Source organism: Scyliorhinus torazame, chromosome 1, assembly GCF_047496885.1.
Source record: "Scyliorhinus torazame isolate Kashiwa2021f chromosome 1, sScyTor2.1, whole genome shotgun sequence".
NCBI classification, from domain to species: Eukaryota; Metazoa; Chordata; class Chondrichthyes; order Carcharhiniformes; family Scyliorhinidae; genus Scyliorhinus; species Scyliorhinus torazame.
In genome coordinates, this window is record NC_092707.1 from 115,700,461 (window position 1) to 115,720,138 (window position 19,678).

The window sequence follows — 19,678 nt, forward strand, 5'->3', positions numbered from 1 at the left end:
TGATTCTATGAAACGGCCTCCTTCTGCACTGTAAATTCTATGACTCTAAACATTTCTTGATAAATTTGAGATACGGTACTAACTCCGCATTTAAATCATTAAAAAAATATGCTGCAAAAATAGCCATAGAAATTAAGACTGTTAAATGTTACCAAATAATTTCAGATTCAGATTCCACTTGGGAATTAATTGTCAGGATCTGAGCATGATTGGAATGATCAGCACTCTTCTTGCTGCCCAATGCTGGCATTTTATGGAGTGAGTGTCTTGTTGGGTCCCGTCAGAGTCTGTTGGTGTGGAATTGGAGTCACATTGAGGCCAGACCAGGTAACAATGGCATGCTTCCTCCCCTAAAGAACATTAGTGAGTGACTGGGTTTCTAATGACAATTTTAAGCCTTTTTATTGATATCAGACTGTATCAGGTCAGCATGGTGGTACAGTGGTTAGCACTGCTACCTCACAGCGCCAGGGACCCGGGTTTGATTCCGACTTAGGGTTACGATCTGTGTGGAGTTTGCAATGTCTCCAATGTCTGCGTGGGTTTCCTCCGGGTGTCCCGGTTTCCTCCCATAATCCAAAGATCTGCAGGTTAGGTGGATTGGCCATTCTAAATTGCCCATTAGGGTCCAAAAGGTTAGGTGGTGTTACGGAATAGGGTGGGGGACTTGAAAATAGATAGCGTGCTCTTTCAGAGGGTCGGTGCAGACTCGATGAGCTGAATGGTCTCCTTCTGCACTGTAGGGATTTTATGATATTCTATGATATCACATGTTCAAGTAGCTCAAGGTTGTATCATTAAAAAAACCATTTAGAGTACTCAATTATTTTTTTTCAATTAAGGGGTAATTTAGCATTGCCAATCCAGCTAACCTGCACACCTTCGGGTTGTGGGGGTGAATCCCATGAGACATGGGGAGAATGTGTAAACTCCACACAGAGTGACCCAGGGGTGGGATTGAACCCGGGTCCTCAGCGCCGCATGCAGCAGTGTTAACCACTGCGCCACCATGCCGCCCGGCTCAAGGTTGTATCATAACAGCTGTTGTGGAGCATCTGCTAAAAAAAAAATTGGGCCATAACTTCTGGGGTGGGGGTAGGGAGGTTGGAGAGTAGTACTGCAAAGATGGGCTGGGGAATCCTCCCCCCACCCGGACACTCCCAGGTAAGGGTTTGCACAGCAACCATCCCGGAAATGCATTTCCCCAGTACTGGAAACCATCCAAATCTGTGACTTAAATCAGAGCGTTCTGATGGTTCCAACAGTATTACAGCAAGTTACCCAGAAAACATTAGAGGGGTCAAAACAAATTCTAACTTCTGGGTAACTATTTTGTAGATCCAGACTGGCCATCTCCCCCCCTCCCCCAGACTCCTCCCGCATCCCTGAACCCCAAAGGACTCCCTACCCTGGGACTCCCCCTCCAACCCCAATTGCCCCCTCCCCCCCTGCCAGGGGACATTCTCCCCAACTGTTCCTCAAAGGGATTCCCCCCTCACTGAATTCCCCCTTAAACCCCGATTCTCACTCCTCCTCTCCACCAGTCCCACACACGTCGGAGACGCCCCAGCCCAGCCTGAACTCCCATCTCTCTCCCCTGGCAATTCTGCTCCCCCCCCAACCCCAAATCCTGTGCATGGACCTTCTCCCCCACCTGCCTGGGATCTTTAATTTACCTGGTTTACAGCAGTTGGTGTCATGAGAAAGGGTGTGTGGCATCCTTACATCCAACTTGGATGCGTTTCACTGGCCGGATCTCGCCCAGCCTCAATCGGAAGTACGGGCGAGAGAGAGGGTCAGATAAGAAATTAGGAGCACCATGGTAATTGACTCTGACAGTCACTGAAATTCAGGTTCATCGCATCATATCACCCACGTTGATGCTCTGGGCTGTGCCATACTTGTGATAGTTTGAATACACAAATTCAACCCAGATTCCAGAAATAGATTGTATTGCTTGTCACCAGCCTACAAAGCAAATGTACCACCAGCCAAGGTGCAGACAAGAAAAGTTAAACCAGTAAAGTTAAAATGAAAATGGGTAGGTGAATGAAAGTCGATTCAAAATGAAGGAACAGAGACAGCAGAAAAGACAAGTTACTCCACCAAGACTCAAGTGGACAGGATCAGAAGGTTAAACAGTCACATGTGCAGTTTGGGTGGATTGGCCATGCTAAATTGCCCCTTAGTGTCCAAAAATGTGCAGGTTAGATGGAGTTACAGGAATAGGGCAGGGAGTGGGTCTAGATAAGGTACTCTTTCAGAGGGTTGATGCAGACTAAATGGGCTAAATGCACTGTAGTGATTCTATTTTATCAGAGCTGCCCAAGGTCAGCATTCTTTCAATACCAAGACAAAAACCAAAACACAAGACCAAAGCTACTCCTCAGTATCGTTAATATAAAATGTAATAACATTGGAGGAAAAGAGTTACACCTCAGCCAACAAAACCCTGATTTCACAGCATCTGGTAAAGCTTGATCCATTAACGGAGAATTTATCACAGACAAGAACTCAATTCCCAGTCTCACAAGACATGATTGTCGTCAATAAATGCAAGTTAATGTGGGACCAATTGATACTCCAGAGGGAGATATTGTATTGGATTTAATTTGTCACATGTACCGATGCACAGTGAGAAGTATTGTTCTGCATAAAGTCCAGACAGAAAAAAATGTAGCACATACATAAATACACAATGTAAATACATAGGCCCAGGCATCGGGTGAAGTATACGGAGTGTAGTACTACTCAGTAGAGAAGATGTGTGGCGATCAGGTCAGTCCATAAGAGGGTCAAGTCTGGTAACAGCGGGGAAGAAGCTGTTTTTGAATCTGTTAGTGCGCGTTCTCAGACTTTTGTATCTCCTGCGCGACAGAAGAGGTTGGAAGAAAGAATAAGCTGGGTGGGAGGGGTCTTTGATTCTGCTACCCGCTTTCCCAAGGCAGCGGGTGTTGTAGACAGAGTCAATGGGTGGGAGGCGGGTTCACGTGATGGACTAGGCTATTCATGACTCTACTTTCTTACAGTTTTGGGCCGAGCAGTTGCCATACCAAGCTGCAATATGGTGCTTTCTATGGCGCATCTGTACAAATTGGTAAGAGCCAATGTGGACAGGGGCAGCACAGTGGTTAGCACTGCTGCATCACACCATTGAGGACCCAGGTTCGATCCTGGTCCTGGGTCACTGTCTGTGCGGAGTTTGCCCCGGATCTGCGTGGATCTCCCACCACAACCCAAAAAAAAGATTTGCAGGATAGGTGGATTGGACATGCTAAATTGCCTCTTTAATTGGAAAAAATAATTGGGTAATCTAAAATTTATACAAAAAAAGTCAATATGGAATTCCTTCATTTCCTTTTTAAAAATAAATTTAGAGTACCCAATTAATTTTTCCAATTAAGGAGTAATTTAGCATGGCCAATACAACTACACATCTTTTGGGTTGTGGGGGTGGGACCCACGCAGACATGGGGAGAATATACAAACACCACACAGACAGTGACCCGGGGCCGGGATTGAATCTGGGTCCTCGGCGCAATGATAACCACTGTACCACTGTGCTGCCCTTTGTTTCCTAAGTACAGGTGATGTTGTGCTTTCTTCGTCGGACCGCTGACGTGGGTGGACCAGGTCAGATTGTTGGTGATGTGCACTCCTAGAAATCTGATTCTGTCAACCATCTCCACCTCGGCACCATTGATGCTGACAGAGGTGTGTACAGTACTTCGCCTCCTGAATTCAATGACGAGTTCCTTAGTTTTGCTGATATTGAGGGAGATTGTTATTACACCAGGCAAGTAGATTTTCTATCACCCTCCTGTACTCTGACTTATCGTTATTCGAGATCTGACCCACTACGCTCGTGTCATCAGCAAACTTGTAGATGGAGTTGGCGCCGAATTTTGTGTATAGGGTGTATAGTAGGGGGCTAAGTACGCAGCCTTCCGGGGCCCCGGTATTGAGGACTATTGTGGAGGAGGTGTTGTTTATCCTTACTGATTGATCCAGTTCCAGAGGGAGGAACCAACTCCTAGATTTTGGAGTTTTGATATGAGCTTGGCTGGGATTATGGTGCTGATGGCAGAGCTGTAGTCAATGAATAAGAGTCTGACCTAGGAGTCCTTGTTGTTGAGATGTACAAGGAAGTGTAGGGCCAGGGAGATGGCATCTGCTGTGAACCTGTTGAGGCAGTATGCAAATTGCAGTGGATCAAGGCATTCTGGGAATATGGAGTTTATGTGTCTCATGACCAACCTCTTGAAGCACTTTTAAAAAATACATTTAGAGGACCCAATTGTGGTGATATGCATCACTGTAAATACACAAGGGGTTAATGTAAATACACTAGACTAGATAAACACTAGAGGGAGCACCAGAGACATCATGACACACAGACCTTCAACCAATCAGTCAGTAAGGTAGGACATGACCAATGGGCAGTCACAACACACCCAGACGTGACACTACCACAGGGGGGCATTACACCAACCCATATAAAAGGACACAGCACGCATGCTCAGTGTCTTTCCAGTGGAGACACTTAGTGAGTACAGACAGGGTTGATTGAAACACATCATACCCACACGTGGATTGTAGCAGATTGGTTAGTTAGTCTGAGTGGCTATAGCAGGATTAACAGAAGAGTCGAATCCAAGTAGGAGAATTGTTAATAGTTTAATAAATGTGTTAAAGCTATCTCCAAGTCTGACCCCTCCTTTGTCAGAGTGTACATCAAGGAAGCAGCTTATGCTACGTCAAGAGCATAACAAAACACCAATTATTTCTTTTTCAAATTAAGGGGCAATTTAGCGTGGCCAATCCACCTAACCTGCAGATCTTTGGGTTGTGGGTTGAAACCCACGCAGACATGGGGAGAATGTGCAAACTCCACACAGAGTGGCCCTGGGCCAGGATTCGAACCCAGGTCCTCAGCACCGTAGTCCTAGTGCTAACCACTGTGCCACGTGCTACCCCTTGAAGCACTTCATAATGATAGATGTCAAGGCCACCGGACGGTAGTCGTTGAGGCACGTTGCCTGGTTCTTCTTTGGCACCGGTATGATGGTGGTCTTCTTGAAGCAGGTGGGAACCTCGGAACGGAGTAGGGAGATGTTGAAGATGTCCGCGACACACCCGCCAGTTGGTCCGCGAGTTGGAGTTTACTATCCGAAACCCTCCATCATATTAAGTGGGCATTTTTAATGTCCCTGGTCTTCCTTGCAATCAAGATGGTCACCAATGTGCAATAAACCCACTTCAGGAAAAGCTAATTTGGTAAACGACCATTCATTTAAAAAAAAAATCATTAGAAATTTAGGGTACTCAATTAATTTTTTTCGAATTAAGGGGCAATTTAGCATGGCCAATCCACCTACTTTGCACATCTTTGGGTTGTGGGGGTGAGACCCACACAAACATGGGAGAATGTGCAAACTCCACACAGTGACCCAGAGCCGGGAGCGAACCAGGGACCTCGACGCCGTGAAGCAGCAATGCTAGTCCACTGCGTGCTGCCCAATAAACGACCACTTATTAATGTAATGCTCAATTTTATTGCTAGGAGGCACACCAATGGAACTGAGAATATATTGGATTTTCTTTTTTAAAAAAAATGTTTTTATTGGATTTTCAGTTTATATTCAACAATTCAGAAATTACAAAACCGTGTCAAAGAAAAAAAAGCCAACACAACTTTTAAATAATAATCTTTATTGTCACAAGTAGGCTTACATTGCAATGAAGTTACTGTGAAAAGCCCCGTCGCCACATTCCGGCGCCGGTTCGGGTACACAGTGAGAATTCAGAATGTCCAAATTACTGAACAGCACGTCTTTTGGGATTAGTGGGAGGAAACCCACGCAGACACGGGAGAAGGTGCAGACTCCGCACAGATAGTGACCCCAGCCGGGAATTGAATCTGGGACCCTGGCGCTGTGAAGCCAGTGCAACCAAGCAAATGTCTTCCTTACAACTGTGGCCGTGACCCCCCCTTTAGCCAGCATACATACTTTACCATCCCCAAAATGGCCAGAGCACGTATTTACAAGTACCTATTTACAGTTTGGTTTGGGCCTTAGCTTGCCCTCGGACCAGTTGCCTGTGGCTTTGTCCCTTGTCCCTCGCGTTCTCTTTGTGTGCCTTGCACCCCCGTTCCTTTTCCTCTCTATCCCTGCCCACCACCCCCACCCCCCGGCTTACTCTATTGGTCGTTGGCTATGAACAGGTCTTGAGGCAAGTTGGTGAATGGCTTTCACGTCCTGTGAAAGCCTTCTTCTGACACACAGATGGTAAATTTTATTTTCTCCAGCCTGAGAAATTGTCAAGTCGGACAGCCAGTCTGCAGCCTTGGGTGGTGCTGCTGATCGCCAGCCAAGCAGGATTCTCCGGTGGGCAATCAGGGAAACAAAGCCTAGGGCGTCGGCCCCACTCCCCATAAAGAGCTGACTGATCTGAGACCCCAAAGACTGCCACCTTTGGGCATGACTCTGCCCTCAACTCCCACACCCTGGACATGGCCTTAAAGAAGGTCGTCCAGTATCCGACAAGTCTGGGGCACGGCCTAAATGTGTGTGGTTGGCCGGACCTCCCCCACACGGTTCGCAATTTATCCTCCACTTCCAGAAAGAACCCTACTCATTTGAGTTGTAGTTAGGTGCGCTCTGTGTACTATCTTTAGCTGCATTAGGCTCAGCACTGCGCTCGTGGAGGTGATGTTCGCCCTGTGCAGTGCTTCGTTCCAAAGCCCTTCCCCAATCACTATGCCTAGTCCTTCCTCCCATTTGTTCTTTGTCTCGCAGGGGGCAGCATATCTCCTCCAACAGTTGCCCGTACATGTCGCAGTTTACCTTCCCTCGGTTGCCCGCATCTAGCAGTTCTTCTACTAAAGAGTGTTCTGTTATCTGGGGTTACATAGTTGTTTCCTTGTGGAGGAAGTTTTTGACCTGAATGTATCTCAGGTCGTTTCCCCTTGGTAACTGGAACTTGTTTGTGAGTTCCCCCAGGGTCGCTACTCTATCGTCCATCTGCATGTCCCTGACCGCCAGAGTCCCCTCGTCATGTCTCCACCTTTTGAAGGGGGTGTCCATTATTACAGGAGTGAACAGGTGGCTATTGCAGATGGGGGCCATGGTGGACATTTCGGTGAGGCAGAAGTGTTGTCTCATTTGGTACCATGTCCGGAGCATGGCTACAACCATGGGCTCAAATGTTTGGTCGGGGGGAATGGGAGAATGGCTGTGGCTAGGGGTTGGTGGGACGTCTCTATGCACAAACTCTCTTCCATTTTCACCGACTCTGCTCTCGGTTCATTAACCCATCCCCACTCTTTCTGCAGTGACCCACAGTAGTAGAACTGCAAGTTCGGAAGAACCAGGCCACCCACACTAATTCTCCTTTGTAGGACCTTCTTTTGGATCCTAGGATTCTTCCCTCACCCCCACAGAAATGCCATGATTAATTTGTCGGCAGTGTTGAAAGAGACCTTGGGGATGTAGATCAGGAGGGATCGGAACAAGAGGGAGGACCTGGGCACACATACATTTGGATGATCTGTATTCTCCCTGCGAGGGAGAATGGGCTCCACCTCTGCAGATCCTTTTTTACTTCCTCCACCAGACTAATCAGGTTCCATTTGTGGATCAGTGTCCAGTCGTGGGCTATTTGGAACCCCAGATAGCAGAATTTGGTCTGGGCTTGCCCCCAGCTCTGTCCCTCCCCTACGGGTTTAAGGGAAGATCTCACTTTTGCCCAGGTTAAATTTGTAACCGGAGACAGCACCAAACTCCTTCAGCATTTCATTATCCCTTCCATGATGGTCTGGGATTGAGATGTAGAGGAGCAGGTAATCAATGTAGAGTGAAACTCTATGCTGGCTGCTCCCCCCCCCCCATTGGATACCTCTCCACCCCTTCGCTGCTCGGAGGGTAATCGCCAGTGGTTCGATTGCCAGGGCATACAGTAGCAGAGATAGCGGGCATCCCTGCCTCATACCTCTGTACAGCCAGAAGTATCTAGAGCTGGTGGTGTTTGTCCGTACGCTCACCCTGGGAACACTGTACAGTAGTTTCACCCAGGAGGTGAACCCGAGCCCAAAGCCAAACGGTTCCAGTACCGCTATGAGGTACTTCCATTCGACTCTGTTGAAGGCTTTTTCTGCATCCAAGGAGATGATCACTTCTGGTGTTCTCCACCTGGATGGGGTCACTATCACGCTCAGCAGGCACCTGATGTTCAATGCTTGCCTTTGACAAAGCCCGTTTGGTCCTCCGTGCCTACCTCTGTCACGCAGCTCTCCAGCCATCTCGCCAGGATCTTTGGATTTAGGACCCACACTCAGTTGGGTCTTTGTCCTTGTTGGGTAGCTGCAATATTGAGGTTTGTGCCAGGGTTTGGATTTTCTTTTTGTTAGAAATCCTGCTTTGTTGAGATCTGTTAGGCCACATTCCAGGATAAGTGACTGCTCAGCAATCTGGGTTCAGTAATGTGTTAAAGCACCACGGCACTGCAAACAACCCACTGTCAAAATGACAAGTGACAGGGTATCAATATTGATGCCTTTACGAGTCAAGCTGCACATATAATACAAGTTTTTCAGCAACTATTCTGAGACCAACATCATGGAGAATGTTTACCCCATGTCTAAATCATTTTGCAAATCTCCATGTTCCCCACAAAACCTACTCCGCCGGAAAGAGGTGTACTCAATGGTTTACAAAAAGTCCGCAAGAAGGAGAAACACTATTCCTGAGCTCGGCCGGCACGGTGGCAGTGGTTAGCATTGCTGTCTCATGGTGCCAAGGACACGGGTTCGGTCCAGATTGTGGATCTGTTGATCTGGATTTACAAAGACATGCTGCTCAAGAGGATACTCAGCCCTTCAACATCTCCCATTAGCTGACAACAGATGATGTGTTCTGATAATTTACAGCAAACACTAGTAATTGAAATGTCAGTATTTTGCAGAATTGCCAGGGGGTCCTTGTAAATTGGAAATGCATTAGCTCATAGCCTGTCGATGGGTAATTCTTCTGTGTTCATAGATTTTTGAAAAATATATTGTAACATTGGTACAAACTCACTTGATGCAGTTTTTAAGAGCATGGTTTGGGATGTCATCAGGATCACAAGCTTTAGATGCATCAACATTATGGAAGACTTTCTCAATACCTTATTTAAAAAAAATAAATTTAAAGTGCCCAATTCTTTTTTTTTCCAATTAAGGGGCAATTTAGCATGGCCAATCCACCTACCCTACACATCTTTGGGTTGTGGGGTGAGACCCACACAGACACAGGGAGAATGTGCAAACTCCACACGGACAGTGACCTGGGGCTGGGATCGAACCCGGGTCCCTGGCGCCATGAGGCAGCAGTGCCAACCCCTGCACCACCGTGCCATCCTACACCTCTTGTTATATCAGGCATATTTTTGTTTGTAAGGCTGTTCTTGTACTACAGATTTGTGCAAGTATTGAGATTCCTTGCAGACACTCTGGAACTGTGAGCTTCAAGTTTCAGCTTTTTCCTTTTAATCCAGTAGTCATGGATCTCCTAATACAGAATTGCTATTCCAGTATTTTCCTATCTTATTGATTTAAGATACCTCAAATTTCCTGAGGTTTTCTGTCCTGCCCAGTTCAATCTTGTATTTATGTTTGGCGTGTCAAATCTCCCTGTTGACTAGTTTAGTGCTTTCCAAACTCAATTTGAGCTTCCCCATTCTTCTAAGGATTGTCACACCACCAAAAATGTTCAGCTCGTGAATATTTCCCCCCCCCCCCAATTAAGGGACAATTTAGCGTGGCCAATCCACCTACCCTGCACATCTTCGGGTTGTGGCGGTGGCACCACATAGACACGGGGAGAATATGCAAACTCCACACGGACAGTGACCCTGGGCCAGGATCGAACCCGGGTTCTCGGCATCATGAGGGAGAGATGGCCAGACACAAATAGGCAGGGTACCTATCTGGCCAGGATCTCACATCTGAATCTGCTCAGGAGAATCCACTGCAGGACGGAGAAGTACTAGTGTTAGCTCTGTACAGAGCTCCAGGGTCTCTAGTGAACAGCCTATTCAAAGAAGAAACTTAACTCGGGAACAAAGCAATATAAAGATGATTTCTTGAGGTATGGATTTGTCAATTGTGGCAATGCAAATAAGGATGCAAACCTCATGCGTGTTATATGCAGGGACGTACTGGCAAATGAGAGAAGTTTAAGATTTTGAAAGAGACTGGGTGGGTGAAAAATTCCTTTTGAGGTTGAGACCCTAGAGTTTGAAAAGACTAAGCTGCTGTACGTTACCTGTGACAGCACATTCCAAAAGTCCATGAGACCGTCAGCATTTTGGAGTAGCATCTCTCAGGTGTATTGAGTGCAAGTAAAAGAAGCATTTTGTTGCTATTGCTCTTCAGGATGACCTACACGTGAGAAGTTGGATTTTCCGTTCTCACAAAGATGAAGACAGCACAAAGAAACTGGCTGAACTCTGCACCTGATATATGATTGCCCTCTCCTCCCGTGAACCTGATTGGGTTGAGATCATGAGGCCCAAGGAGGCTCCCCATTTGCCTTAAAGGTAAGCAAAGGTGGCTTGTCACGAAAGTCGGCCGGCATGGTCTCCAAAGTTTGGCCAGTTGGCAAAAGCGAGTCCCTGGAAAAAAAAGTTTCAAAAAACACCAGCTTAAACAGTGCTTCAATTCCCTCCCTAATCCTGGTGTACATTTACGTCATATTCACATGAAATGACACGGTGTTGGGAAGCTTACGGACATGTAACTGTCCTTCAAACAAAATGTATATCTGTGCTTATAGAACAGGAGAAGCCACAATTTGACTGAATATTTTAATTAAGTTTTGGTCAAAAAGGTCATGAAATAAACTTAATTCACACATAGCAAGAATAAAAAAACCCACACACATCTGACCCATGTTTCTGTCTGGCAATAAGAGTTTTACTATAAAGTTTTTTTAAAAATGGAAAACATTTCCTTAAGGAGTCTCTCTAAGTATACAAGTCAACTGATTTTACCCAGTTTATAATATATAAAAAAATTAATAGATTATCCATCTCACACATTTGATTACTACTTTTAACAAGGGAGGGTTACATGATTCTCAGTATTTTCACAGAAATACAAATGGTACATTATGGGATAGTAAAAATGGAAGCCAGGTTGTCATTTTCAACAACTTTACAGGGTTGACTTTAGAGTGTTATGTGCTTAGCAAAAAGACTGCCCAGGTAAGAGGAGTCAAAAAGTGCCATTTGTTTACACTGGAAAATACAGGAAAGGTTTAACAACTCCTTAGTCAACTTCAATTAACAATTTAACTTTTTTTGGATCACAGATTAAACAACTTCCAAGGTCAAAACGGTGTTTACAAATAAATTACATGGTCCATTGTATGTTGTAAAAAAATAAGCATTTCTAGGGTCATCTAATAATGCTACGCTACAGTAACCATGCTGCGAGGAAAATGGAGCCAACGCCTTTCCGTCTTGTTTTATGCATTGCTTGATTTTGTCTCCTCCACCTTAATTCTAGAGAGTAAAGCATATCAAATTTGGTGAGTTGCATAAAAATCCATATTAAAATTGTGTCATTCATATTGTATTGGTCCATGCTAACCATGTATTACCGTAGTCCAGTCAGAATATTGGGGGAAAAAATTCAACCCACGTTTAGCCACCTACTCTGGGAATTTTACCCCAGCCCACCAACGTGCTGTTTGCTTGCTCCCTCTAACAAAGCCCAATCCACATGCTGCACATTTGGCACAGTTTCCTTCCTGCTATGAAGGATTACAACTCTAGTTTCACTACCTACCCAATCTGGTGCAAGAACAGTAGCTAACTCCCAGCACTGTGCCAACAGTCTGTTCAACCATGAATCTAGTAGAAGAGTTAACATTGAACATCTAAATGCTATTAAAATAACACAATTGTTCATTTTAAACTACTATAACTCTCCTGATAAGTCTTGGCTCATTTAAGGCCGCAATATTGCTATGTTAGGAATTTATAACATTTCTAGATTGTAGGGTGTTTATATTACAATTTATTAAATTATTCTACTTGGTATCTTCAAAAACCTTTGCTCATAATTAATCAAATTGTGTCAAGCTAACCATACAACCATTATTGCCTGTATGCCCACTCTCCAGCCACTCAAACAATCCACACCCAAACTCCCCAACTCAGTTCCATATGTTACAACTGTTGCCTTGCACACAGGAAACAACTTCACCCTTTAGACATATTTTTCTGACAATTAAAAGGTTTGAAAATCAGGATGCACAGTAGCTTAGAGGAACTAAACACATGATTAAAAAGAGTACAAGCCAGTAAGAGGACTGCACGAGCAAACAAGAGAAGGGAGACAGTGGATACAAGAATTAGGGAGAGCCAAGAAGACATTGTGTGGGCAAGAGATGTAGAGGATACATACATATGATAGGAGCACAAAGCCAGTATGTAGGAAAGTATAGAAGTGCAAAAGGGAGAACACATGGGCAGAGATCAGCACATACCTACATACGGTGAGCATGTGCAAGTCTAACACTTGCACACAGGTTGCAATGCCTGGTCAGGTGTAAGTGCATGACAGAGCATGACAAACAGTGCACAAGGGACAGATGGGGCGATGTCATATATCGGAAAAGTGGCAAAGGAAAGACTACTTTTACATGAATGAAGTTAAATTAAAGAAATATGATTCAGAGGGGGAGACAGAAGACGATAAACCAAACAAAATAAAAATGAGCCAGAAAGGGAAATAAGGAGACAAATTTGACAGCTTTTTTATTTTTACCTTTAAAAAATACTTATAATATTTTACACATATAAAACCATACCCTTTAGCTTCCAATTTCTCAGGAACACCATCTTTGGCCTTTTCGTCCTCTTTCCCATCTAGAAAACGAAAAACATTTTTGTCAATATTTAATCTGAAGTTGAGATGCCAAACATTTTTGACCAAATAAAAAGGTGCTCTGTAGAATATATAGCATGTAAACAGTCCATTCATCTCAACTAGCCTCTGTTGTCTATAATCCACATTATTCTCCTGCCATCCTCTCTCACCCTTTCAACATATCTTTCTATTCTCTCTCTCATATACGCATCAAGTTTCCTTTTGACAGTATCCAAGATCTTTGCCTCAATTGTTTCCTGCGGTTGGAATTTTACATTCAGTCTGAGTAAATAAATTTCTCATTTTCCTGCTGGATTTATTCATTATCTTGTTTGTAATGATCCCTGGTTTGGGATTTTCCACAATTGGAAATGATCACTCCATATCTAAAGGAAAAAAATTCAAACCCAATTTTCCCAGATAGATGTACTCTCTCAGTTCAGGTACCACCTTTGTAAATGTTTTAAAATAATTTTCCTAAGTATGGAAACCAGAACGATACAAACATAGACTGACCAGGATCTAGATAAGCCTAATAAAGCCTCCCTATTTTTGAATTCTGTATCTCTCGAAATAAATCAGTGTTCCTCTAACATTTTCTTCACTGACCTGCGACACTGCTTTTAATGAGGTGTTCACTTGTATCCCAAGATTCCCCTGCTTTCCTACACTATCCAGTTTCTTATTTTCCAAGGTTTAAGCAATGCTGATTTTGTTTCCACCTCATTCATTAGGGCAGCACCCTGGCACAGTGGTTAGCACTGCTGCTTCATTGCACATTCTCCCCGTGTCTGCATGGGTCTCATCCCCACAACACAAAAATGTGGAGGGTAGGTGGATTGGCCATGCTAAATTGCCATAATTGGAAAATAAATTGGGCACTCGAAATTAAAAAACAAGGCACTGCTGCCCCACAGTGCCAGGTACCCAGATTCACTTTCGGCCTTGGGTGACTGTGTGAAGTCTGCACGTTCTCCCAGTGTTTGCGTGGGTTTTCCCCGGGTGCTCAGATTTCCTCACACAGTCCAGCAGGTTAGGTGGATTGGTCATGCTAAATTGACCCTTAGTAACCATAGGTTAGGTGTGTTTGTGGGGATGGGGCATTTCAGAGGGTTGGTACAGATTCAATGGACCAAATGGCCTCCTTCTGCACTGTGGGACATCTATGATTTAGTGTTGAAGTTCATTTGCCACTTAACTGCTTAGTCTGCAAGTTTGCCTTGTCTTCTTGTATTATTTATTAAGTCTCACATATCAAGCTGCATTTAGCATTAACTACGCACCAAACAAACCCCCACCTCCTAAAGATAGGCATCATCTGCAGATTATGACATTGTGCCACTCATTCTCAAGTCCAAATCATTAATACAAATTCTGAGCATCTTCCCAGCACTGATATTTGCGTGATAAAGCTTTCTACCAGTTCATTACTGATACAATGTGTGTGAAGTTAACTTTTTCACAAAGTAACATTTTAAGTAGAGTATACGGGCATTCCACTTGCCCATTTAAATATAAACATTAAATATCTTAAAATAGCTCAGCAAACTATACTATTGAATCTTTTAACTGTCTTCCATTGATTTGTTTGGTTTCTTTAACCACTTCCAAGTTAGCAAACTATCTTTAACGAACAGAGCTCCAGGTACTTCATAAATCTGTCTGGTTTACATTGTCAATTAAAGCACAACTGCATGCTAGATCGGTACTCCACTAATATTATACTTTGTCCTGACTGAGCCAGACCACCTGTCAGTCAGGTTCAGGGGCCATTAGTTGGGAAACAGATTTTATTCCATATGTATGGTATCAACACCCTTTATTCCCCATAAGTAACCACAATATACATACAGATGTTTCATGCTCTGATCATCACTACGGTTCTTAAAAATTAATTTTACGGGATATGGACGTCGTTGGTTAGGCCAGCAGTTATTGCCCATTCTTAATTGCCCTTCAGAAAGTGGGTGAGATGCCTTCTTGAACAGCTGCAGTCCATGTGGTGCAGGTACACCCACAGTGCTGTTAGGGAGTTCCAGAATTTTGACCCAACAACAGTGAAGAAATGGCAATATGTTTCCAAGTCAGGATGGTAAGTGACTAGGAGGGGAACTTCCAGTTGGTAGCGTTCCCTGGTATCTGCTGCCTTTGTCCTTCTAGATGGTAGCGGTGTGGGTTTGGAAGGTGCTGCCTAAGGAGCCTTGGTGAGTTCCTGCAGTGCATTTTCTATTTTGTACACACTGCTGCCACTATATGCTGGTGGTGGAGGGAGAGAATGTTTGTGGATGGGGTGCCAATCAAGCAGGGCTGTTTTTTCCTTGTTGGAGTTGCACTCGACCAGGCAACTGGAGAGTATTCCATCACACTCCTGACTTGTGCTTCGGAGTTAGTGGACAGGCTTTGGGGAAATCAGGTGAGCTACACGCCACAAGATTCCTAGCCTCTGACCTGCTCACAGTACTTGTATGGCTAGTTGAGAGTTTAGTTTCTGGTCAATGGTAACCCCCAGGATGTTGACAGTGGGGGATTCAGTGATGGTAATCCCATTGAATGTCATGGGGCGATGGTTTGATTCTCTCTTATTGGAAATGGCCATTGCCTGGCACTTGTGGTGCGAATGTTACTTGCCACTCGTCAGCCCAAACCTGGATATCGTCCAGATCTTGCTGCATTTGCACGTGGACTGTTTTAATGTCTGAAGAGTCACGGATGGTGCTGAACATTGTGCAATCATCAGTGAAGATCGCCACCTCTGACCTTACGTTGGAATGAAGCAGCTGAGGATGGGTGGGCTGAGGACACTACCCTGAGGAACTCCTGCAGTGATGTCCTGGAGCTGAGATGACTGACCTCCAACCACCACAACCATCTTTCTTTGTGCTCTGTATGACTCCAACCAGTGGAGAGCTTTCCCTGATTCTCATCGACTCCAATTTTGCTAGGGCTCCTTGATGCCACACTCAGTCAAATGCTGTTGTGATGTCAAGGGCAGTCACTCTCACCTCACCCCTGGAGGTCACCTCTTTTGTCCATGTTTGAAACAGGTCAGGAGCTGAGTGACCCTGACGGAATGCAAACTGAGCATCAGTGAGCAGGTTCTTGTTAAGTAAGTACCGCTTGATAGCACTGTTGATGACTCCTTCTATCGCCTTGCTAATGGAGTAGATTGATAGGGCGGTAATTGGCTGGGTTGGATTTGTCCTCCTTTTAGTGTACAGGACGTACCTGGGCAATTTTCCACACTGCCGGGTAGATGCCACATATGCAGCAAGTTTGAGCGCACAAGTCTTCAGGTACTATTGCCGGAATATTTTCAGGACCCATTGCCTTTGCATATACAGTGCCTTCAGCCACTTCTTGATATCTTGTGGAGTGAATCGAACTGATTGAAGATAGATCTGTGACACTGGGGTCCTCTGGAGGAGACCAGAGATGGATCATCCGGCCGGCACTTTTAACTGAAGATTGTTGCAAATGCTTGTCTTTTGCATTGATGTGCTGGGCTCCTCCATCATTTGAGGATGGGGATATTTGTGGAGCTTTCTCCTCCAGTGTGTTGTTTAATTGTCCACCACCATTCACAACTGGATGTGGCAGGACAGCGGAGCTTAGATCTGATCCGTTGGTTGTGGGATCACTTCGCTCTGTCCATCACTTGCTGCTCATGTTGTTTGTCACGCAAGTAATCTGGTGTTGTAGCTTCACCAGGTTGACTCCTCATTTTTAAGTATGCCTGGTGCTGCTCCTGCATGCCCTCCTGCACTCTTAATTGAACCAGGGTTAATCTAGCTTGGTGGCAATGGTCGAATGGGGTATATGCTAGTCCATGAGGTTAAGATTGTGGCAATATATATTTTTTTGAATATAAATTTAGAGTACCCAATTATTTTTTCCAATTAAGGGGCAATTTAGTGTGGCCAATCCACCTACTCTGCACATTTTTGGGTTGTGGGGGCGAAACCCACGCAGACACGGGGAGAATGTGCAAACTCCACACGGACAGTGACCCAGAGCCAGGATCGAACTGGGACCTCAGCGACGTGAGGCAGCTGTGCTAACCACTAGGCCACCGTGCTGCCCTGGCAGAGCACAATTCTATTGCTGATGGCCCACAGTGCCTCATGGGTGCCCAGTCTTATTGCTCGGTCCATTATGAATCTATTCCATTTAACACAATGGCAGTGTCAACACAACACGATGGAGGCTATCCTCAATGTGAAGTTGGGACAAGGATTGTGCAGTGGTCACTCCTACCGTTACTGAAATGGACAGATGCATCTGCAGAAGGCAGGGTGGTGAGGATGGGGTCTAGTATGTTTTCCCCTCTTGTTGGTTTCCTCACACCAGTCTAGCAGCAATGCAGCTTTTAGGACTCGGCCAGCTCAGTCGGGAGTGGTGCTACTGAGTCACTCTTGGCGACTGAAGCCCCCTACCCAGGGTACTTTCTGTGCCGTTGCCACCCTCACGCTTCTTCCAAGTGGTGTTCAGCTGATGGTAGAGGGTATGCGGAAATAAGCAGGTTTCCTTGCCCATCTGAAGCAATGAAACTTCATGGGGTCTGGCGTTGATATTGACTCCCCCCAGGGCAACTCACTCCTGACTGTATACCACTGTGGGACAGAACAGATGGTGATAGTGGTATCTGGGACATTATCTGCAAAGTACGATTGACAGTATGACTATGCCAGGCTGTTGCTTGACCAGCCTATGATACAGCTCTCTCAATTTTCGCACAATCTCCCAGATATCAATAAGGAGGGCTTTGCCAGGGTCAACAGGGCATTTGATGTTGCCATTTCCAGTGCTTTGGCCTATGCTGGATGGTCCGTCTTGCTTCTTTCCTTTTTATTGACTTTGTAGGGGTTTGATACAACTGGAGTGGCTTGCTAGACCATTTCAGAGGACATTTCAGAGTCAACCATAAGAGTCACATGCGGGTCAAATGTAGGTGAGGACTGCAGATTTCCTTCCCTGAGGGACATTAGTGAAACAGTTGGGTTCATTGTCATCACTGGACTTTGAATTCCAGTTGTCTTCAAATTTATATCCCACCATCTGTCATGATCAAAATACCCAGACCCCGGGTCTCTGGATCAACAGTCCAGTGACAATACCACTGTCTCCCTTCATTTAAAAAAAAAAATTAGAGTACCCAATTAATGTTTTCCAATTAAGGGGCAATTTAGCGTGGCCAATCCACCCAGCCTGCACATCTTTGGGTTGTGGGGCGAAATCCACGCAAACACGGGGAGAATGTACAAACTCCACACGGACAGTGAGCCAGAGCCGGGATCGAACCTGGGACCTCGGCGCTGTGAGGCAGCAGGGCTAACCCACTGCGCCACCGTGCTGCCCCACTGCCTCCCTTCATGAGACAGATTTCCCGTGACTCCTAAGTTTTTCAATGTGAAATATGCCTAATGCAGTATCTTCACAACTCGGTAAACTAGAGTAATACAGCACAGAAAAGGCCCTTCAGCCCATTGCATCTGCGTCAGTCAAAAACAACCACCTAATTTATTCTAATTCCATTTTCCAGCACTTGGTCCTTAACCTTGTATGCCTTGGGATCACAAGTGCACATCTAAAATACTTAAATGTTATAAAGATCTCTGCCTCCACCACCCTTTCAGGCAGCGAATTCCAAACTCCTACCATCCTCTGGATAAAAAAAAAGTGTTTCCTCACATCCCCTCTAAACCTCTTGCTCCTTACCTTAAATCTATGCCCCCTGGTCATTGAACCCTCTGCCCAAGGGGAAAAGTTTCTTCCTGTCGACTCTATCTATGCCCCTTATAATTTTATACATCTCGATCATGTCCCCCCTCAGTCTCCTCTGCTCCAAGGAAAACAATCCAAGTCTATTCAATCTTTCTTCATAACTAAAACTCCTGGTAAATCTCCTCTGCACTCTTTCCAGTGCCATCACATCCCTCCTAAATGCGGATTCCAGAACTGCACATAATACTCTAGCCGTGGCCTAACCAACATTATATATAGTTCCAGCATAACCTCCCTGCTCTTAAACTCTATGCCTCCGCTAATAAAGGCAAGTATACCATATGCCTTCTTGATCAATGTATCCAGCTGCTCTGCTACCTTAAGGAACCGATGTACATGCACACCAAGATCCCGTTGATCCTCATTGCTTCCCAGGTTACTGCCGTTTATCATATATTCCCTTGCCTTCTTTGTCCTGCCCAAGTGCATCACCTCACACCTCCGGATTGATATCTATTTGCCACTGATCAGTCCATCTGACCAGCCTCTCTATATCCACTCCTCACTATTTACCATCCCAACTTTCGCATCATCTGCAAACTTACTGATCAACCCTCCTACATTCATTTCTAAATCATTTATATAAATGACAAACAGCAAGGGCCCCAACACTGATCCCCGCTGGACCCCATTTAGCCCATCGACCCACTGAAAGAATACCCACTCCCCTGCCCTATCCCGGTAACCCCATAACCCTACCTAACCTTCACATCTTTGCACACTAAGGGGCAATTTAGCGTAGCCAATTCACTTGCCCTACACATATTTGGGTTGTGGGGGTGAGACCCACGGAGACACGGGGAGAATGTCTGGAGTTTGCATAGTCACCCAAGGCTGGAATTGAACCCTGGTACCTGGCACTACGAGGCTGTGCCACAGTGCTGCCACTCAGTCAACTTTGGATCCAATTTGCCTAATTTCATTGGATCACATGGGTCCTTGCCTTCATCATCAGTCTCCCATGCGGGACTTTATCAA

The 19,678-nt window shown here is 45.2% G+C and overlaps 1 protein-coding gene across 2 annotated transcripts in view; it reads right to left on the reverse strand.

Moving 5' to 3' along the window:
- Positions 1-10,834: 10,834 nt before the first annotated feature.
- hdac1 (histone deacetylase 1) overlaps positions 10,835-19,678 on the reverse strand; it is a 78,429-nt gene continuing 69,585 nt past the window's right edge. For both annotated transcript variants that reach the window (XM_072500228.1, XM_072500238.1), the window contains exons 13-14: positions 12,861-12,918; positions 10,835-11,547 (exon numbers count right to left, since the gene is read on the reverse strand). In XM_072500228.1, the coding sequence (XP_072356329.1) occupies positions 11,511-11,547; positions 12,861-12,918 (95 nt within the window). In that variant the 3' untranslated portion in view covers positions 10,835-11,510. The remainder of the gene's footprint in view (positions 11,548-12,860; positions 12,919-19,678) is intronic.